We start from the raw sequence: 23,846 nt of genomic DNA, 5'->3' as shown, positions 1-23,846 counted from the left end.
TCCTCAATCTCCTTTTAAGAACAGTAATTTGAAGCATGAAACAACTATTTTCTCGTTCTTTTATGTTGGGGATGCTCAAAACATGGAATCAAACTTGGAACCTGAAGAGGCTGAGACTAAGACCTCTATACCGGGTTACACAAACACATTTTCAATGACAAGCTCTCTCTAAGAAGATGCTGCAGTACAAAACCTAATACAAGGAACTCTGATATAAAACTTGAAGTATCCATCTTAGTAGTCAGTACAATACACCAATCTATAACTTCTATTAACAAGGCGAAATAATCACCAATCTCAATCTCACTTCACAAAATGAATTCCTCATCAAATTACAGTAAGAGATGTCACAAACCGGTATAAGACATGGCACATCCAAACTGATGCTGGTTACTATAAGTACAGAGGGAAAAGGAGGGCGCAACAAAATCAGATCTGGAGATCCCAAATTGCGAAAATCACTCTTGAAAAGAGAATGCTCTGTACCCTCTTCTGAACAAGTGGCAGCCATTGGCAAAAGCAGCAGATAGGATAGTCACACACCAATCTGGATGAGCTCAGTTCTAAGAGGAAAGCTGAAACCTACCAGTTTGCTTTCTCTTTCTCCATCCCTGAAAATGCACCAAGATTGTCCAAGAATCAATTAGGCTAAGAAGGGCGCATTTTCCTTTTATGACATTCCAAGTCTGTATAATGTGTCCCTTTCAGGGAGCCACATTTTTGTAAATAGCCCCCGAAATTTCGGGTTGCAATTGTGTACTCTCTCTCTTCTTCAATACAAAGTTAACATTCTCAAACATTAAGAAGGGCACATGACATACGCTTTTACTTACAAATAATGCGTAGTAGATGAATGTAAGACCCGCAAACACGATAAACGCAATTTGGAACACATTGTACCTGTGGAGACAATGATTTGCAAGCATTTAAAGCACATGACATAAACAGTAGACAAGAAGCAATTCCCTCATATATCCTTCATTCAATATTTATTTTATGCCAATGGAAAGTCAAAACTAGCTGTAGATTTTAAAAACAATAGGAACAAGTTCAGTACTTGTATAAATATTTAATTCCACGAAGGGACTTTAAAGTGTGACCAAAAATTTCTTGGGCTGCAGTGGCTTGTGCATAATAACCAAATGCTGTGGCACAGAACTGGATCACACTGCATCAAAATAAGAAAAGTTGATGATCAGAAGGTAAATTTTACAGAAACAATAAATAAATTTGCAGTTTGGTGCACCAGAGTTAAGTCCATGAAAATCTCTAAGGTAATAGCTCGAAATACAATGAAACCTGGAAACTTTCTATCGTGATATTTACAAAACCTCAGGTGCCGATAAAGACATGTAACTAAACTTTCTATCGTGATATTTAGAAACCTCAGGTACTGATAAAGATATGTAGCTATTAACCCATATCTGGAGTTTTTAGATGAATTAAGAAAAAAATGTGCTAATCACATGGACAAATATTAACAACGTGGAAACTTAAGCTAATCATTAATCAAAACCTGATAGAGCAAAGTAGAATGAGGCCGACATTAAAAAGAAAAGAGTTCATTAAGGTGCCCCCCCACCTGAAACATTCAAATAACAGAGATCAGGACACACTCCTTCACTAATACAGATAATTATAAGAAAGAAGTATGGTGCAGAGGGTTGGTCAATACTTCATGGGATGAATGGTGATGAAAACAAATCTCAAACCTAGCACCATTGCACCAGCTATCACAGCAAGCAGCAAATAGAAGCAGAAGAACGCAAATGCCGCAGTGCCAAGAAGCCCTGGTTAGTTTTGATATTACAAAAGTCAGATCAAGAAATCAGAATCAAGAAGGAATATTGGGGATCAGCGCAGTTCTATCTTCACGTACCCCACACGTCATCCAACTTGATGAAGACCTCATTTAGAAATGAAGAAAGAGGGGGATTGATCAACAAGTATATAATAATATGCGCAACCCAAGCCACTGAAACACACAGCCTGAAGAACATAAACCAAAGAAAATGGTGTCACATCAAGTCCAAGTAGCAATCCCAATAATAAACCACAGTTCAACACCAAAACCATAACTCCATAAGCTCATGTGGTCAATGACTGTACTGCTCAGCAGAACATTAATGTGCTTACAAACAAATACTATGAATATAAATCGCTCCTTTCCTTTTGCTTTTTAACATGTTAAAGGGGAAGGAATAGAACCCTTGACGTCATGTTCTGGATCTCCCACCCTAACCACCCAGGCCAAGGGCCTTGCTCTTATCTTCAAATATTATTAAAGATTGAACTATATAAGTTAATCTAACCAGTAAAAACCTCAGTACTGAAAAATATTTCCAAAAACATGAAAAATAGACATCAGGCAGATGATCAAAAGTAAGAACAATTGTTGGATAAGAAACCTAGGGAGTAAAAATTCCAAAAATGAACTCATATAAAATGTCTTACCCGATGATTCCAAGAACCAGTTTGCCCAAGTAACTGAGAACAGTTAATGCCCAAGAAGTTTCTGCCTGCAGAAAAAATGACCAAGGAAGAGCAGCGGAGCACATTACAGATAGGATATGCAGAGTACACTGAATATGGACATCACTTGACACACACACACATACAAATGTATGCGTGTGTGTGTTTACAGGGAATGATTTCATGCAACTATTCTATAATAATATAATGAAGATATCTTCAAAAACCATGCTAAGGCCATTTGTTTGATCCCAATTTTTAAAAATACACTCTTTTCATTTTAATAAACAATTACAAAAAAGCAAAAATTGAAATAACACTCATAAAGATATTTTTTTTAGCTCAAGTAACATAGGCCATCCACTTTGGTGAGATGCTTAGATATGGGCTTTAGAAGGATTTTTTCCCTTTCCAAATTTTTTCGATGGCTTTATTATTAGATGAATAATATTAAAAAGGGAAAATTTCGTACAGACCCCTCATTCCCCATCTTATTTCATAGTAGACCCTACTTCTATTTTTCTTTCACGCGGCATAAAAAAACCCTCAATTATTTCACCGTACCCCCTCATATCTTCTCTCTCACGTTTATTCACTTTTGGCCACAAAAACTAGCCCCAACAAATTATTTTGTTCCATCTCAATTCAAAAGCTTTTTTAAAAAGTATAAAATAGGGTTAAAAAGGCTTTTGGATTGAGATGGAATAAAACAATTTGTTGGGGTTAGTTTTTGTGGCCAAAAGTGAATAAACGTGAGAGAGAAGAGATGAGGCGGTACGGTGAAATACTCTAAGGATTTTTTATGCCACTTGAAAGAAAAATAGGAGGGTCTAACGTGAAATAACATGGGGAATTAGGAGTCTATACGATATTTTCCCGATTAAAAAAGAAAAAAAAAACTGAGTTTGTAAAGGCCTAACCAAATGGACAGTCTAGATTCATTGTTGGAAGGGGGGATTCATTTTGACCTGATCTATGGTGCAAATTGAATTTTATTTTTTCAGGGATTGATTATTGGGATGAATAGAGGGTATGTGTAATTTTTTAGGTCATACAAATGTCATAAATATGGTTTTCTAAAAGTGTGGTTTCATTCTATTACAATGAGATCACTCCCATATATATACAAAGTACATTGAATATGGAATACAGCACCACCTGATCTATGGTGCAAATTGAATTTTATTTTTTCAGGGATTGATTATTGGGATGAAGTGTATTTGTAATTTTTTGGGTCTTACAAATGCCATAAATATGGTTTTCTAAAGTGTGGCTTCATTCTATTACAATAACATGGTAATATGAAATCACTCCCATATATATATCATAGTACACTGAATATGGAATACAACACCACTTGATATGTGAGTGTGTGTGTGCATATGTATGTACCAATGTATATACGTATGTATGTGTATGTGTATGTGTATGTGTGAGTGTGTGTGAATGTGAGTGTGTGTATATATATGGGTGTGGTTTGTACAAAGTTGCAACCTTAAACAATCCAATTAAGGCGCACCCCTAAATTTATTATATCATGTAATTTTGGTGTAAAATATTATTAGGATTATCCAAAAATCTATCTAATTATAAAATTTTAAATTTAAAAAATGGTTAAAATCAAGTAGATCTATAAACATATGAAAATCTTGAAAATGGACGGTCTAGATAATGTGTTGCAGCATGCACTATTTCTAAGATTCAAATTTATTTATTTTAATATTTATATATCTCAATGTCGAGATGATCAATTAGAGGGTTTTCCAACATTAGAACAACCTTTTCCGATAGATTTTTGAGGTGCTTCTTTAATTCTACATTTTAAAGTTGCAACCTTATGTAAACTTTTTCATATATATATATATATATATATATATATATATATATATGGAAGATACTACAAAACGCCTATAGAAAAAAATGAACAATGATTTTTCCTACCTTCATCACCGTCCAAAGTTCATCGCACGGTCACGATTGTCCGGTAATGTTTCATTTTTTATTTTTTTTACAAATCGAAATGACATAAAATTTTGAGCGTGTGTTCATCAAAATAGGCAAATCTACAAAAAATATCAAAAAATATTTTACATGAAATAAATTGACCAAAATATTGGTCAATATTTTTTTCGCAAATTATTTTTTTTATATTTTTATTAGGTGCGCCTCACTAAGATGTACACACGTTCCAAATTTTAGATCATTCCGGTTTGTAGAAAAAAAAAATGAAAAATTAAACACTACTGGACAATCGTGACCGTGCAATGAATTTTGGACGGTGATGAGGGTAGGCGAAATCACTGTTCATTTCAAAGGTATTTTAATGCATTTAATTTTTGAAATTTTCTTTGACATTTTTATTAGATTCACCCAATGGTTTAAAAAATGGATCGGTGCCCCGGATCCGGTACCTCAAAAATGCATCCGGATTTGTGAATCGACGACCCGGATCGGAAATCGACTAAATCGATCAGATTAAACCTTAAAAAAAATCTTAAAAAATTATCAAAATTCATTATAAATGTTGTTTTTTAGAAATCCAATAAAAAATGGGGATACTACATTATCAACTTTCATTTTTTTCATCAATATTGAGATGTCCGCTCCCTGTAAGAACTTATGTTAACTATTAAATTTACATCACACAAAAGAAAAATAATAGAATTATCATGGATAAAGTATATAATTCTACTGGACTATAATAAAGAATGGATTAAATCGATGAAAAAATGGCCACCAAAATCTCGAATTGGCGGAAAACCCTACTCCGCTAAAAAGATCCAAATTATTACAACCTAACTATAATATTATATACTGAAATTGAAATTGTTGATTTATATTCTATAGTTTATTTTATTATCCAAATAATAACAAATCCAAAATATCTTACAATATCATTTAATTTAAATCATATTATTCACAACTGGAAGAAAAAATAGTATATCACATAATTTATAATGCAAATAAATTAAAAAAAATAAAATAAAAGATTTGGTTATCAATGTAGAAATAAATTCTAAAGTGGTATGAATTAGTGTTATATTTCTCCCTTAAAATATCCTCTAAACTAATATTTTTTAATATTCAATAAACTAGAATTAGTATTATTTTTGTTTGTTAATATCCTATGAGCTAATACTAATTTTTAATCTCAGTTAACTACTTAATTAATTATTAATCATATAATGAAATAATCTCGTGATATAATAGCCTAATAGAATTTTTATGTTTTATTTGGGTAGGTAAATTTAGATTTTTTTGGTTGAAGATAGGGGTGATGAGCACCCAATTATTATTATTAATAATTTTTTCATTTTTTATCATATAATGTAATTACCACGATCGAGTTGACTCATTGTTTTGTAAATCCCTAATTATAACTATTAATTACAATATAGTATTTTAATATTAAATCAAAATAATTTTAAAATATTAGTAAAAAACTTCCATATAATTTAAAAATAATTTAGTGTATATAAAAATAGTTATATTGACAAAAAATTAACATAATTATATTTAAGTTATTCACATAAACAAACAAGAATTTCATATAATTATGTTAATTTTTGTAAATTATTACATAACACTATATTCGTAATTATACGTAATTAAATATTATATGTACTTTATATTTGTATATCATAATAAATAAATAAATATATAATTAATCTTAAAAAAGATTAAATCTTAAAAATAAAAAAAAAAATTTATAGACTATTTCATTTTGTCATAACTTTTATTTTTTTGTCAATGTAACTTTTTTGTCAAAATAACTTCTATTTTTTTTGCTGAAGGAACTTTTTTTTTTTGACAAAAATTAATTTTTTGTTAAAATAAGTTTTATTTTTTTATCAATATAACTTCTTTTTTTTGTCATAATTTTTTTTTTTTGTCAAGAGAACTTTTTTTTATTTTATAACTTCTTTTTTTTTGTCAAGATAACTTTTTTTTATTTTTATAACTTCTTTTTTTTATATAACTTTTTTTTATATTTTTTAAACTTTTTTTTTGACAAAAAATCCAATGCCGATTATTTTTATAATTTTTTTTTATATATATGTTTTTTAACGAAAAAATGTACTGTGGTCGAGAGGGGGTTCGAACCAACAACCTTTAGCAAGAAAAATAAAGGAGCTACCCATCATACCACTGTAGCATATTTGTCTACTTTCATATATATATATATATATATATATATATATATATATATATATATATATATATATATATATATATATATATATATATTGCTTTAGCTTCTCAAGACCACCTAGCTAATTATCCCACATTGAAGCCTATGAAAAAGCATTGTAAGTATAAATAGTTCATGGGTGGTGCATTACATTACGCGCGTGTGGAAGGCAGGCGCTCCATGGATGCTCTTGCGTTCGCGTTCACGTCCACGCATGTACGCCCGACTCTGCTCATTTGCCCATGTTTAATGACATCATGAACCGGCCCATGACGTTAAAGTCGTTCGATTCTTATGATTTGTTTCTAGACATGGGCGATTTGCGGTTTTACGCTAGAATCGACACAGGATGACCGATTCCCATGTTGAATCGGTCGAGTCCGTTGTGACTCGACGATTTTTTAATCCCTGGATTCACCTATTTTTTAAGAATAAAGCTTCAATATTTCAAGTGATTTGGATTTGTAGAAAACAAATTAAAATTCAAATACGAAAAGCAATTGTGACCATTAGATCAGCCCAGATTCAATCTGGGCCATTAAACATTTACTATAGTTGTCAGCTAGTAGGCAGACCATAGACATCATGCTAGAATGAGTTGTGAATGGTGGATTTACTATGTATTTTTTTGTAAAACAAGTTATTTTTTATGGTATCCTGCTCATCAAATAAAGGTGGATGTATAAATATCACTAAAAGATAAAAGGTACTTTTGTCATCTTCATAAATGATAAAGTTGAAAATTTTACTTAAAGACAAGAGCATTCCACAAATAAAGTTTCAAGACACTAAGTTCCTAACAGTAATTGTACTTTTGTAAAAGTTTCAAATTTACTCTTACTTAACGATTAAGTTACTTATTATAATATTTTCTAAACAAAAAGTAATGATTTATGATAAATACACCGATCACAGCCCATTCTAATATTAACCTTAATATTTTGAGGGGTTGTTAACTCTTGAAATATCATAGTTATCATTTTAGCCTTTTCCCAATTAATTGTGGTCGGCTACATGAATTCTGGTTTTTCATTCTGCTCTATTAAAGGCTATATCCTCAGTGTGGCCATAAGTCCCTATATCTTTTCGAACTACTTCTAACCACGTCCTTTTGGGCCTACCCCTTGCCCTTTTCAGTCCTTCCACTTGAAATAACTCGCATCTCCTAACAGGTGTTGTACTTAATCGGTGCCACACATGACCAGCCCACCTAGGTCTACTCTCTCATTTTAGCGCCTATTGGTGTCACGCCTAAATTCTCTCGAATAGATTCATTTCGAATTCTATCGCTTCTTGTCTTGTCACTCATCCATCTCAACATCCTCATCTCCGTTACACTCATTCTTTGGGTATATTGTTTTTTGTCCTCCCAACATTCCGCCCTATAGATCTAAGCTGGTCTCACAGTTGTCTTACAGAATTTGCCCTTCAACCTCATTGGTATGTGGAAATCACATAAAATTTCAGTTGCACATCTCCACTTCACCCACCCAGCTCTGATTCTATGTGCAACATCTTTCTTCGATCTCTCTATTTTCCTAAATTATCGACCCAAGGTATCGAGAGAGAGAGAGAGAGAGAGAGAGAGAGAATATATATATATATATAGGAGGAGAGAGAGTAGAATATGCAGAATACAAATATGGAATACAGCATCACTTGAAATGTGTGTGTGTATATGCAGGATGTATATGTATGTATGTACGTAGTCACTACCTTTTCCCCTTGGGGAAACATCTCCTCCAAAGCTTTCATATCTTCTTCTAGGAGAAGCAATTCCTGAATGAAGATAAAAGTATGTGATTAAATTATCATGAAAAAGAATACAAATAGTGAGTCTCCAACAATATTTTGCACAAGAGGACATGAAAAAGATCATTCTTCTCCTTACGGGAAGACGATGCTCAACAGAATGGATTGGTCTTGTAGTGAACATGTAATACAGATTATAAAATAATCTCAGAGAAATATGAGCATACATAATTATCAAAGATTCAAATTGACTTAAGTGCACTTGACTTGAGCAAATAATTTAACCATATTTTTAAATACTCAGAACAGATTTCAGGTTCTCCAAGAAATACTTTTGAGGATGAGAACAATAAGAACAAGTAAACAGGAAGCAAGGAAGGGGAAAATATGATGGGAAACATGAAGTTAACTTTACTCAACGAAAAATATGATGGAAAAAATGAAGTTAACTTACTCAAAAAAAAATATGATGGGAAAAAGGGGTATCAAAAGGAATACTTGCTCAATATGAACATGAAGCACACAGAAAATGTAACCTAGCAACAATAGGGACTACATAGCCACTGTTGCCATTTCCACAAAGTCATACAAATCCAAAAGTTGAGGTCCAAAGAAGGTGGCCTTATAACCATCCACTAGGAGAAATTATAAGCTCTCATGAATAGACGAACACGTGTGATAATCGTAAGTAATGATACACAAAACATACCTTTTCAACTGCCTTCACATTTTTGCGCCATTTTCTGCCCTTGGAACCACTTTTCTCTTCCTGATGAAGGGTAGCTGCTGCTTTCTTCAACTCTCTTGCCTTTTTCCCTAACTCAGTTGCCTCCTATGAAATTCAATTTTTTCCATGGGAACAATTTTTTATTTGTTTAAAGAAATACCATGGGAACAATTAGTACATATAACTTAATAATAACGAGGAAAATGACAAGTAGCAGCAGTTCATAGCTGTGGACTATAAGGTAAGATGCCACCTTAATATACTGAGAACGAGTAATAACAGCTTTTGGCCGACGAATGAATGAAAATATAAGTCCCAAAGGCAAACAAAATATGCCCACACCTCCAAATATCTGAAAAGGGACACGAAGGAAGCAATATTAAAGAAACAGAATGACACTTCAAGGAAAAATTTCAACACACATCACAGATGCAGATATGCCCGCATGACTTGGAAATTTAAGAAAATACAAGTATAAAATGAATGTTATCTAATTCCCAGTAGCAGAAGTCAAAATTTATCTATGTAAGCCTGAGAAAAAATATACAAACAGGAGAATCAATCTAAATAATTAGATTACTCTGCAAAGCAAATAATGCAGCAATCATAAATTGTAAAATCCTAATAAAATTATCTATTCAATGATACGATTGAGCAATACCATACGGGAGAAATGGATGACATATATAGCAACATAACTTTATGGGAGAAAACCTTCATCGCCGAGAGGCGCAAGTAGTTATAAGACGCATCTCCATAGAACAACCCTGGCTCAAAGAAAAGTCTACAATCACCACAGCTTAAATCTGTCTTTCTTTGCTATTTTGAGATAGATCTTTTGTTATTTATTAATGACCATTAACAACTGAATCTGCAACATCGAGATCTATAAGATGCCAAAGTGCTTTATGCGACCAAAATACCTAGGGATTAGGATAGGATGACCATTAAGAACTGAATCTGCAACATGGAGATCTATAAGATGAATAAGTGCTTTATGATATCCATTTTTCAGTTTTTTAAAGACCCCAAACATCTCCAAAGATATTATAATTCAAAGTAGAGAACCTATCTTTTGAAATAGAGCACTAGTCGAGCAACCCACTGGGGATCCCATAAACTCTACAATCACTCCCCAGTTTCAGAGTTTCATGGTAGTTACCCACAAACCCCACATGCATGCAAGCAATGCACAAGCAGGTGGTCCATTGCCTCCTCAACCTCGCATAAATGAGGCATGTGATTGGCATCTGATTCTTATGGCTTTAAATATGAGTTCCACAGCTTTCTGGGTGATCAATCATAAGGATGTTATCCAAGAGGGCCATCCAACTAAAAGCAGAAAGACATAGTGGGGACTCCATGCAACCTAGGGAGTCCTCAACACCCTCTCATTTAAGTTCACAAAAATTCCAAGTTCCATCCTAAATTGTTCCACTTCCACAATGGCTTATCCAATGCCACCATCAGTATGAAATCTTGTGTCAAATAAATGAATGTCTTCTGCAAAATGTTTAGTGAAAAGAACAAAAATTATCCCTAATTTATTACAGGCTACAAATTCCACAAGTCAATTGACAGATCTCTTACAGGAATTAAAAGTTAATCACAGCACAGAAGGGCATATTACATCTATATTCCCCAAAATACACCGAGCTGGATCTTAAAGGGCCTGAGTGTTACTTCACAACATACAACATACAATAACACCTTTAGTCAATGCATGATTGGTATATATAAAATTCCCCACAGTATTCCAATCACCACGAACTAAATGTTGATAAAAATGGAACAGGTATATTAATATGTTCTTTGAAATGCACAATTGTATCATTTAAAAACCAATCCATCAAGGTCAAACCATTTCATAATAGTGATGCGAATGTGCAATGCATGATTTTACCTGACCCTACAATACATATAGATGATGAGAAAGATACTTCTACAAAAAAATTCCCATGATTTACTAAATATGAAAGAATACAAAAATGAAAGATTCCCCAAATAATTAGTAAAACTTAAGAAGGATAACGAATAATAATAAAGGATTATTAAGCCTCTCGTCTCCTACAAGCCCCACTATAAAAACCTAACAATTAAGGCATTGTTTAGATGAAAATGAAAATGAATCTACGATTTTTTTTAAATGTAGATTGTCAATTTGTCATCTCATGGATATTTACACACTGCATGAATATCAATCCATAGTTCAAGGTTGTTGGGTGTCATTTGACTTGACAGTGCACCCTCAACTGAAAGTCATTGAGATCCACGGAAAATTTGAAACCCACAAAGTTTACCAAAATTCTTCCTCCAAAAACCCTCATCCATGAAAATGGCTCCCCCTCTTTATCTGCAAACTAAATTCATGAAAATGGCTCCTTGACTTGATGTATACCTTCTCTTTCGTTCTTCATCCCCATTATTCATCAATGGCCATTAACGATGTTCAATAAGTCGGAAGCGGCTGCCTAGGCCCCCTCCAAAAAACCCTCATCCATGAAAATGACTCCCCCGCTTTATCTGCAAACCTGATTCATGAAAATGGCTCCTTGACTTGATGTATACCTTCTCTTTCATTCTTCATCCCCATTATTCATCAATAGCCATTAACAATGTTCAATAAGTCGGAAGCGGCCGCCTAGGCAGTGGGGGGAGGGGAGGGGGGGGGGTGGGGGTGTTGGGCCGTCTAAGAGCCAAGACCCAAAGGCAGCCAGCGTTGTTTTTTTTTTTTTGAAAAATTTGGATCCCCCACACCTTGCCCTCATTTTATTGTAAAAAAATTGTTTATTTTATTATTTAATAAGTAAATTTTTTATATAATATATTGTTAAGATGCCGGAAACCAGAAGCACAGATCAAACCTAAACATTTACAACTTTAGACTATAAATGAAATAATTATAACTCAAAAGCAAAATTAAAAGATAAAATCAACTAGAGATGTCATTTAAATCTCGCAAATCACAAGTCACAAAAGTTTCAAAAGTCATTAGCAAAAAGTTGGGATCCCAAATCTCCTCTTTTACAACCCCCTATAAGCCTCAACAAGATTGGGGATGAATATCCTTTAATATCATGACCATTCAATGATTTCGAAAAAAATTTCAATCTCTCAAAAAATCTTCAAATTTAGTTTTTTACCAGTTGTTTCTCACTCTAAAATTCACTAAAATTGTTTTTGGTGGAAAGAATGGCCCCCCAAACCCTTATCCCCCCTTTTTCAAGGGACATTTTTTGCCCCTTCCCGATTTTTTTTCCACCAAACTCGTGTAGGCCGTCCAGCTGGCTGCCTTTTCCTGCCTTTTCAACCGCCTAGTCAAGAGCCTAGGCGGGCGCCTAGTTCTGGCCGCCTAATAGTGTCCGCTTTATAAATGCGTAGGCGTTTTATCCAAAAGTCCGCCTAGGCGGTCGAGTGGACGACTTTTCGAATATTGGCCATTAATGTTTCTCTGTCGCTTTCTTTTGATCTTAGTTTTATTATCTTCTCTGATTTGTGCAAGTTCTTCTCATCCATTAAATTCCTCCATGACAAGTGCGAATGATGATGTATACGATGTGCATGTTGATTTTGTAAAAGAGCATCCCTAAAACCCCACCAAACACCTTCAGCCCCTCCCTCGCCACCTCTCTCAAAACCCGCCATAACTCATTCTGCCCCCTGTCCACCCACTCGATCCAAAACCTAAACAAATTCTTCTATGATATTTACAAACAAAGTTATCGCCTGATGGTCCCAACCATGGTTTCGAATGGCATCCAACCATGCCCTAAAGGTTGAATGGCAAGCTATCTCCAACCTAGGATAAAGTAACTTGAATGTAAGGAGCATTTACCTCCAACTTAGATTGAAAACGGAATATCGATTTCCTTATTAAGTCACGATAGGGATCTAAAAAGTTTTCTTAACAGAATCTCTAAAATTTAGAGATCTCTACTGTCTGGGATGGGTTACAAAACTCGATAAATAACATTTGCAAATGAGAGAAAGTATAGGTGACATATCAAAAAGAAATAAAATTTTGGCAAGCCCACCTTGCCCTATAATGCTCTATTTAATATTCCTTTCTTAATAAGCCTTTACTATAAACCATCTCTCTCAATATAGGGTCTGTCCTCTTTTAATCAAGCAAACCATTTCTATGTGATTCTTACTATGAAACATTGAAATATCACAGTTTCCTACTACATAAGTAATTACCTGCTCTCTCTCTCTCTCTACTTTTACAGAAAAGGGAAGCAACCACTATTCATATGTTCGGTTACCAAAAACAAAGGATGTACATAGTAGATAAATGCCACTATTCATATGTTTGGTTACCAAAAACAAAGGATGTACATAGTAGATAAATACCAATATAAGTAAGCTTGTTAGAGTAACTAAGAGAGTAACCAAGTTTGAATGTCATAACCAAATCTCAAAGTGCTTGTGGGGAAACATAGGGACGCAAACACTTACAGTGAAAAGTACTGATCCTACAATGGTGGCAAGAGCAACAACATATTCTGGAAAGGTAGTCCTCATAGTCCAAGTGGTCTCAGCAGAAGCAGTCGTGGAATATGCTGCACACTGTCAAAATGCACAAAAGTAGTAACCAAAACACGGCATTAAGTATGCCGCACACTGTCAAAACGCACAAATGTAGTAACCAAAACACTGTATTAAGAAAAAGTCGCTAAAGGCAAAGTTTTTTCCTTTAATTTTTTTTATGTTCCATTTAATTAAATGTTTCATGGCAATAAGGCTTTTTTTATATGTAACATGCTTGCATATATAATAAAAAAATACATCACAGAGAGAGAGAAAAGGGGGGGAGAAAGAGAGAATTGGACAAATAGATCACCATATTACACTCTCATATTACTATTACAGTTTACATCAACTAAAGAGCTTGAAAAAAGATTTCTCTACTTTCACTATTTTCCCTCCTCTTCCCCTGAATCTCTCTCGCTCTCTCTTCTTTTATCGCTTTCTCCCTCTCTCTTCTCCCTTTCTTTCCTCAACTTCTTTCTCTCTTCCTAAATTCTTCTCACTTTTTTCTGTTATCACAAACTTGTTTCTCACTCCCCCTGTTTCTCCCCAATTTCTTACACACCTGGCTTCTTCTAACTCCTATTTTAGTGTTGAGCTCCAGTTTGTGCGTAGCTTTCACCATTTTTTGCCCTACTAGGTAGCTTTCAGCTTTTTGCGAGGTACATGATCCACGGTGGTGTTGCCACGTTTTGCTGGTACAGCATCAACAGTTGGGTTGCCTCTTCTATGACGCCTATCTTCTCTCATTGTCAGCCCCTCTTCTCTCTATCTCGAGCCCTCTCTACCCCCCCCCCCCCCCACAACCAAAATCTTTTCTTTTACATATTCTTCCCCACCCACCCCCATAAAAAATAAAAAATAAAAATAAAACCAAAAAATCTCAAATTCCTCTCTCCCCTCAATCTACTCTTCTTTCTCCTAAGATATGCAAATCTCGAAAGTGGTGAGCTCCCACCACCTCTGTTTACCTCTAATCATCTCTTTTTTTATCTTTCATTTTTCTTTTTTTTTTAGTCAACAGTTTTTAAAATTGTAGAGCACCAAGATTGTGGCCGCCTTGCCTCCCTCACAACTCATGAGAAATGTGCAACTACTTCTAGACATAATACATATTGTAAACATTTTGAAGAAAAAAAAACAGGAGCTTAAGAGAAAATAACTTTGAAAATATACTTCTAGAAGCCTTGGGAATCAAAACCAATTATTGTACATGCAAATAACTATTTGCTCCAATTTATCTGTCGAGCAACAATTAGCAATGATTTTGGGCATTTAAACATTGATTATTGGAGTATTGGGTATGAGACTTGGGGATAGCGGTTCAAAGGAATTAGGAATGGTGCCATTAACAATATACTAATTAATTTGAAACATAAGTATAAGAAGCCCAAAGTAAAACACTTTAAAGAAACAAACAAACCCAGAGGCCTTTTACAGTACAGCCAAATCAAATTTCTCGCTGGTGATATTCAGGTGCATAAACCTTAGAGAGAGAGAGTTGTGTTTTTCTCTCTGAGCCAACCTTCATATTTATGACTAGGATATTTGCTAGCACCTTAAATATGAGGCCTGCCTCACATTGTTTCTCGCAACTATGCTCAACTAGGTCACGTGCTTTGACAAAACAACCAGGAGGATATTATATTTTTAAGGCCCATATTACCTGATGAGATGCTCCTAGACATGGTTGAGATCTTGAAAGGCTAGTCCAAGTACTCGGGAAGCTAGCTGTAGATGAGGAGAGATGCATAACAGTGAAGTCTACCTTACCAACAAGACCTGACATCATCAAACAAGAATTAATCAATGCAATATACATAGAACTCTTGCCAATGAAATAGATTTAGTGAAGCCAAATATAAAATTCCACTAACTCCTATGAACCCAACAAAAATAGATTTCACTCCTTTGTTTATTGGTTTGGGGAAACTTTCTATGTGACCCCACCCACATAGAAAAAGTCCGTGACTAGTATTTCCCAGCCGTCAGATCTAAAGGGACGGCTGAGAGCCGGTTCCCAAGCTTATCCCAATTTTGTGCCATTTTGACTGGTGTTATCCCAGCCGTCTCATTAGATTTGACAGCTGGGAAATACTAGTCACATATTTTTTTCTATCTGGGTGAGGTCACATAGAGAGTTTCCCCTATTAGTTTTGGATTCGGTTCCTAATCTATCAGGCCCAATCACTAACTAATTCTAGAAATGGTTTATGGCAATTCCAGAAATGATACATGTCATGCAGTATTGTAAATTAGTCAAGGGAAACATATAATACATATTAATCAATAATCTTAAGGAACAAGAAAGCACGAGCACAATCAATGTGCATGAGAGATCATTAATATTGAGAAATTCATAGTTCCAGCATAATATCCATTGTAATCAAGCAGCTATGTGAAGTAGGAAAACTAAGGGTTCAAATTCTGATAGTCATGCTTGACTCCAAATAAGAGTGCCACAGTAAGAAGATTGAATAGCTTCTAAAATACCGCACTATGGTTTTTGAGTATAAAATTTGCTGTTTATAGTATGTTAATGTTCAAAAATGCGGATTCCAGCGCCTAGGCGTTTGGGTGCCTGGCCGCCTAGGCGGCCGGGCATCCTCCCAGGAAGAGGGTACCCTCACAATCCCCTAAAAAATTGAAATCCCCCCTCTCCCCCATTGATATGAGTTTTAAATGAATACGTAAGATTAAGATGTTACTATGTTAGTTTTACAATAAGACTTTACTCATTAAGATATCATATAATTAAGAATTTAAGAATAAAGATATATGATATGATATCATTAAGATGTTAGTTTCGAAACAATATGACTTAATATTACTTTACAATAAGACTATTTATAAGATCTTAGTTTCACTTTAAGAATTAAGACTTAAATTCATTAAGATATCACATAAATACATAATCAATTATTTATCAAATAAAGAAAAACAAAAATAATAGAATAAAAAAACATGACACATTGTACAAAAAATGAATCAACTATTCATAAAACAATACAATATATGCTCAATTTCATCGTCCCAGTGAGAAAAAAATAATTACTCACAAAAAAAATCAATCTTTTTACCTACAAGCATGTAAATATATTGTAAGAGAAAAAAAAAAAGGTAATAGAAAATACATATGATTCACAACATAATATATTGTAGCAAAATAAAATCAAAACCCTCTTCCAAATATGATAATACTTTAAAATATCAAAATCAAGTCGCTGTCGGTGCTAACCTCATCCATTGGGTCGCCAAAAATTCTCAAAATCAACTATTAGAAGCTCCAAATCCACCCACGAACTATTGTCTTTGTTTTGAGAAGAAATTGAAAAAAAAAAAAATTATCGAACTTTTAATTAATCACAAAAGAGTGATTTTTTAGAGGTTTTCTCACCCTAAAAGCTACAGTATTTGGTTTGGGGGTTTAGAATACCCCCAAAACCCTTTTCCCCCCTAAAAATTTAAAATTTTTGACCCTCACCGAGGTTTTTTTCCGCTTGTCTGCAAAGTGTCACAGGGCGGCGCCTAGGCGGGTGCCCAGACAGTAGCACCTAGGCGGCCGCCCAGAGACATGGTGCATAATGCCCTTGCCCAGACAGCGCCTAGGCGTTTTTTGAATTTCTTCACCTAGGCAGTCGGACGTCTGAATTTTCGAACAACGGATTTTGTATGGGTAATGCAACAACACAAATGCTTGGATTAGATCAGCAGCAGAAAGATCATCATGAAGTATAAGCACAAGGTACATTGCCATATGCAGAATAAGATTATTCGGGAGGTTTGAGACGGGTTAGGCCTCCATGACCTCAATCCCATAACTACAAGTGACGAAACAGGCATTGGATTCTCACACTAATATTTACCACTCATAATTCGTTCAAGAAATGACAGATTGCAACATCATATACAAATCCTTGGATATGAATGGAGAAACAATCATGAATCAATAAAATCTTGATAAAATCAATATTAAGCTCCAAAAAATTGTCAAAAATGTGGACATGGGACAAGAAAACCAACCGTAGAGAATACCAAGCACAAGCCCGCATACAATGGCAGTCGCAACAACCCACATCAAAGCGCTCAGGACCCGTTTCCCCACGCTCCTGTTAAATTTAACAGAAGCTACGTGAACAAACCCAGCAATTTATTTGGGGAAGAAACCATTTACATAAAAAAAATATATATATATCCCCATGAATTGCATGCTGAACCCTAAATTTACTTTTGATAGAAAAGAATTCTCTGTGCATTTGATCAATTAAGCTATCTATTACGAGTACAGTCAAGGTCTTCCTCGAGGTAATCTTACAACTCTACCATATAAATGAGCCATTCAGATCTTCAAGAAATAAATGGATAAATGAGAAGGGAAAAAGACAGAGCGACAATCAATAGGGAAAGCACGGCAAACCCTAACGCAAGCAATATTAGGAAAGGAGAGGAAAAACGAAAAGGGGAGATATGGACCACTACTTACTTGTCCTGATCACCCTCGTAATAGAACATGGCGAAGGGGATGACGAAGAAGACGAGGATCGCATCGACAATGTAGATGGCGAGCCACAGGTCCTTCATTGGGAGGGTGAGGTTGCAGGCCCCGTTGTAAATGGAGTTCTTGCACGCCTGCCTGTTGGCCACATCCGCCGGAAGCATCAGGATGGAGATGGCGGCCACCGAGAGCCCCAAAACCACAATGAATTTGGGGAAGTAGGCCTGGTTCACATCGTCCGGGTGCTGGTAATTGATCAGCAAATACACATTGAATATGAACACCAGAACGCATACCACAGCAGCCACAATCACCAGCGCTAGGTTGAAGTCCCCCATCCCCTAAAAAACCCTTTTCTTCTTATTTTCCCTCCAATTTCTCTCTCTGTTGCCTTCTGTATCTGTATCTTTTAATGGTGATTCTGAATTGGATTACGGTGAAAGATTTGTTGCTTCAATTTCTCCTTTGATCTGTAAAACTGAAAGGGAAAATGTTGGTCTTCTTCATTCTGAAAGATGAAAGAGAGAAGAAGGCGCCTGCCTCTCTTCTCCCCGTTCCTGCAACACAAGTGACGATTATAACCTCGCTCTAAATATGTATTCACTAAAATACCCCTCACCCGCGTTCCGAATGCTGTCTTCTTAAATAAATAAGACAATGTGAAAAAAAATTGTTTCCGTTTGCGAAAGGGTCGAAAAAAGCTTTGGTTTGACAGCTTGTCCAACAACTCGGCCAGCTCTACCGTATCATTCCCATCTTTTTTTTTCTTTTCTTTTTTTTTTATTATAGAAAAAAAATTTATAACATATTATCTACACCGTCCATTTTCAAGATTTTTCACATGTTTACAGATCTACTTGATTTTACCCATTCTTGAAATTTAAAATTTTATAATTATATATAAAAATAGATTTTGAGATAATCCTAATAATATTTTACATCAAAAGTATATACCATGATAAAATTTGAAGATGCACCTTACCTCTACACCTGCCTACGGATGCATCCGTATGCAACCTGCGCCTTTAAATTTTTTTCAAATAAAAATTCTAACAAATTAAAAAAAAGACTGCCTAGTCTACTATTATTATTAAATACGATTTATTCTAGGATACCAAACAAATTATGAGAAAAAAACTAATATTTTAAATATACTTAAGGGTGTGGTTTGTATAAAGCTAAGGCTCTAAACAATCGAGACATATATTGACATCGTGTCCAAAGATGTTGTCCTGGTATTGGAAATCTTTGATATAGCTTGAAAATTTATTTTCATCTCTAATTATATGATTTAAATCTCTCGAAATAGTGTAGATTAAATAAACTGTATCGAAAATATGTTGTTTTAGGATTGGAAATATTCGTGATAGCCTGAAAAAAAAAATTCAAATCTAATTAGAAGGTTTAAATATCCCAAAATAGTGCAGATCAAGCAGATTTAGAAAATCTTGAAAATTGATGGTCCAGAAAATAGATTACAAGATACACAATTTTAAATACTTGAAATCATATCCATACATCTTCAGGTCGAGCTGATCCATATGAAATTTTTTGAGCATCAAAACAACTTATGCTGGTGAATTTGATGATAATAATAATTGTTATTATTATGTCTCTTCGGAGACATCCGATAAAATAATTGTTATTATTATGAGTCATTGAGAATCAACTGCTATAAGATAATCAGGCTGCCCACCCACTGATCCCTTTGGAATGAAATCAATATTTTATAGGAGAAAAAGAAAAATAAGTTAGAATAGATGAGCGCATTTGGGAATTAAATGAAAAAGCTTGAAACGAAATAAGACGTGGCTTCCCATTACACGATTTCGACCTTTTGTACGAAACTTATGCATGTGTATGACAATATTGTTTAGAACAAAGCATTTATGTAGGAAAAAGTTTATCTAGAGCCGAGGCTCTGACGATCGAATTGGAGCCTATCATAAAAATTTCACTAAAACATATTGTTTTGATGTCCAAATATCCTTCAATTTATCATCTCGACATCAAGATGCATGGGCATGAGAAAAAATAGATTTCAAGTTTTGAAAATAGTAAATTTTGTAACACATATTTGGACCGTTAATTTTCAATATTTTCAAGTTTTCATAGATATGTCGATCTACACTATTTTTTGAGCTTTAAAATTTATAAATACCGGTAAAAATATATTATAAAGCTATCACAAAGATTTCTAGTGTTGAAACCACATTTCTCAATACTATTTGAAGGTAAGCTCTAATTTGATTGTTTAGAGCCTAGGCTCTATAAAAACCCCACCCTTTTATGTATGGGTGCAAGTTTGTATAGAGAGAGGCTCTAAACAATGCCCACCTTCAAATCGAGTACTGGGGTTTTAATACTGAAAATCTTTGTGATAGCCTAAAAAAATATTTTTATCTTTAATTTTAAAATTTAAAGCTTAAAAAATAGTGTAGGTCGAACAGATCTTTAAAAACTTGAAAATTGACGAACAAAAAATGTGTTACAAGATGCACTATTTTTCAAACTTGAAATCCATTTTTTCTACGTCTTGACATGGTGATGATCAATTTGAAGATACTTGGGCATCAAAATAACCTCTTATAATTACATTTTTGAGGTGGACTCCAATTTAGTTATTTACTTCAGCTCTATAAAAAAATTTCTCTTTGTGTATGGGTGTTGTTTATATAGAGAGGCTCTCTACAATTAAAATAAAAGCGTACCTTCAAATAGTGTCGAGAAATGTTTCAATATGGGAAATCTTTGTGATAGTCTTAAAACATATTTTTATCTTTAATTATAAAATGTAAAGCTTAAAAAATAGTGTAAATCAAGCAGATTTATGAAAACTTTAAAATATTGAAAAGTGACGATTCAAAAATGTGTTACAAGATGTACTATTTCTAAAACTTGAAGTCTATTTTTTCTCATGTCTATGCATCTTGATGTCAAGATAGTCGACTTGAGGATTTTTGGGCATCAAAACAACCTCTTTTAATGGAAATTTTAAGGTTTGCCCTAATTTAATTGTTTAGAGCCTCGGCTCTATAAATGTTTTCTTTTTGAGGTGCGCCCTATGCATTTACATAAAAAAGCAGCCTCATATCGAACACTATTCGGGTCTTGGTCCGAGTTTGAGTATGGATTAAAGAGAGAGAGAGAGATGTGAGTTTGATAATGTCATAGCAACTGGGGATGGTGAGGACAGGGAGGTCCCATTGTTTTGTGATCAATAAACCAATAGTGAACATGAAAAGGACTCATTTGTAAGAATGAACTTTGTAACTGAGGATGAGGATGTTGCGTACTTATTTTACAATGCATAAGCCCAACAAAAGGTTTTAGCATTCGTCTTGAGAATCCAACGGAGGATAAGGAAAACAATTTGAGGATGCAAGCCTAACCGAGCATGTCCTGGTTGGTAAAAGACTTATATATAAAAAAAAAGAAACAAAAAAAAAAGTTTAAAGGTTTTGAATATCCATAAGTGTTCATAGATCTACTCAATATACACTATTTTTTAAATTTAAAATTTTGTAGGTAGATATGAAAATAAAATTTCAAGCCATTACAAAGATTTCTAAACAAAAATAAAACAAAAAGAGAAACGTCAACATAAAATCTAGGGCGATTAATGTTAAATTTGTTTGGAATTGAAAACTAATTTAACTATTATCCCATTTTGTAGTGCGACATGATTTTGGTGAGTCAACCAAGTCACCTGTTTATGTGAATCTTCTAATGTGTCCGTCTCTAATATGGACGTCAAAAACATGGTGCATCCACCATTTCTAATCCCAAACCATTCGCCACTTTTTTGTGTGTGTTTTGAGCGATGTAACTTCCAATCTGCCGACTCGAATGAAAACAATACGTGCTTGAAAGGCTTGCACTTTCGAATAGCAGCAAAATGATTTATTTTTTTTATGGTCTTTCTAAATTCATAAGATCGAATAAGCCCATTATATTTTATCTATTTATTTATTTTTGTGGGTGATTCGAAAGTGCACACCAAACTTAACCTTTCGATTGATTTTTTTTAGGGCAATTTCATATTTGCACTTTTTAACCACCCGCCCCCCCACACACATATATATATATATATATATATATATATATATATATATATATATATATATAATCATAACTATTGGATGTGAAATTGGATGGGTACAATTATTTCATTGACCAAACTTAAACTTCAAAATTTTTTTTTTCAAACTTTATGACACATCCAAGCTATTAAATTTCACATCAGATGGTTGTAAGTAATTGTGACCACTTTGTATCAAAGGTAAATAGTTTCATTGCATACAATCCCATATTTTAATGTATCCTATTAGGCCATCTATTAAAAAGTCACAATCATCTCTAATTATTGGATTTGAGATTTGGATTGAAATTTTTCTATTGAGGATTGTGCATAATCAATGGTATACCCCTAGTCACATTGGATAGCTAGTAATAAGTGCGACCTTTTAAATGGTCTCATCTTATACTTTCTCGTTTTTCTAATAAGGATTGAAGGTGCCACTCACATTGATAAAAAAACGTTCAAAAGCGTGATGTAAAAATCACGTTCATGTTTGGTTAAAAAACATAAGAGTTAAGTAGTTCGAAATCAGAAAAAATTCACTACTTACTTACTTAACCTTTCCAAAAACCCTTCCTGTCAACGCCTCTCTTTCCCATTCTTTCTCACCTTCCTTTTCTCTCTCTCTCTGCCTTTGATTCTCTTTTCTCATGCTTTGATCCTAGTCGTCGATTTCTCTCAACCATCTCTTCTCTTCCTACCCTTGATTCTCTCTTCTCATGCTTTGATCCTAGTCGTCCATTTCTCTCTCACCAATCTCTTCTCTCCCTACCCTTGATTCTCTCTTCTCATGCTTTGGCCGACTGCAAAGATTTGGACACGGCCGCCTGGCCCTGCTAACCAAATGTTGTTGTTGTTGTTAATGTTATTAAAAAAAAAGGAGGCAGAGGAGAAAAAAAACAATGCAAACAGAATTTGGAGTTTTCTCTGAAAATTTCCCTTACCTTGTAAGCATTTCTTACAACCACCTTTGGTCCTGTAAAAGGTTTATACATTGGATTAAACAAATGTCCTCATTTTTATTTTTACTTTTTTGGGGTAACTTAGTGGGGAAGCTATTAGTGGGGTGGTGTTAGTGGTTGGAATGAAAAACACAACCAATGTCCTCATTGTATAAAGCTAACATCAATCACCGCAAATGAGCTAGCTCTATTTTATATTTTCATAGTAAATACGAGGAATATTTTACCTTCTTATGGGGGTGTGGTGAAAACCACAACTAGGTGACTAGGATTAAACCAATGTCCTCATTTGTATAAAGCCAACATCAATGACAGACTGGTAAATGAGCTCTATTTTCTATTTTCAAAGTAAATATAATTACCCTTTATCCTATCATATTAAACATTGATATATTAAAGCATGGGGCTCTTGGAGGCAGTGACCATTTTCGGCATGCAGTAAAAAAAAATAAACCTTTTCGGTAGCAAGATTGATTTTTTGTTGAGATTTTTGTTTTCTAGTATTAGAGACTACACATACACATAAATGTCTAGAATATGCCTGATTCAACTGATCGATATCATAAGCATCTGTGTATATGAGATACATAGGAACACATAACTGCAGGATAATAGCGAGTTAAGAAATTACAAAT

At 34.2% G+C, this 23,846-nt stretch overlaps 1 protein-coding gene and 1 long non-coding RNA gene across 2 annotated transcripts; both read right to left on the bottom strand.

Annotated features, from left to right (window-relative positions):
- Positions 1 to 180: 180 nt before the first annotated feature.
- Positions 181 to 18,685, bottom strand: LOC18437962 (LMBR1-like membrane protein). The gene is made up of 14 exons (XM_006848158.4): positions 18,157 to 18,685; positions 17,697 to 17,782; positions 15,340 to 15,455; positions 13,602 to 13,712; positions 9,397 to 9,495; positions 9,126 to 9,248; positions 8,381 to 8,443; positions 2,455 to 2,519; positions 1,880 to 1,989; positions 1,676 to 1,790; positions 1,517 to 1,582; positions 1,058 to 1,168; positions 834 to 900; positions 181 to 611 (listed from the first exon to the last, which is right to left on the bottom strand). Exons 1-14 carry the CDS (start codon positions 18,504 to 18,506, stop codon positions 564 to 566), a joined length of 1,530 nt encoding a protein of 509 aa, XP_006848221.1. The 5' UTR covers positions 18,507 to 18,685; the 3' UTR covers positions 181 to 563.
- Positions 18,686 to 22,903: 4,218 nt separating this feature from the next.
- Positions 22,904 to 23,291, bottom strand: LOC148780682 (uncharacterized). Its single transcript, XR_016060167.1, has 2 exons — positions 23,194 to 23,291; positions 22,904 to 23,082 (listed from the first exon to the last, which is right to left on the bottom strand). It is a non-coding gene; the product is annotated as an uncharacterized LOC148780682 (long non-coding RNA).
- Positions 23,292 to 23,846: the final 555 nt, after the last annotated feature.

This window comes from Amborella trichopoda, chromosome 8 (genome assembly GCF_054954075.1).
Source record: "Amborella trichopoda isolate Santa Cruz 75 chromosome 8, AtrichopodaSantaCruz75HAP2 v2.0, whole genome shotgun sequence".
NCBI lineage: Eukaryota > Viridiplantae > Streptophyta > Magnoliopsida > Amborellales > Amborellaceae > Amborella > Amborella trichopoda.
The sequence above is the reverse complement of the archived record's forward strand: the minus strand, read 5'-3'. Positions and strand labels throughout refer to the sequence as shown.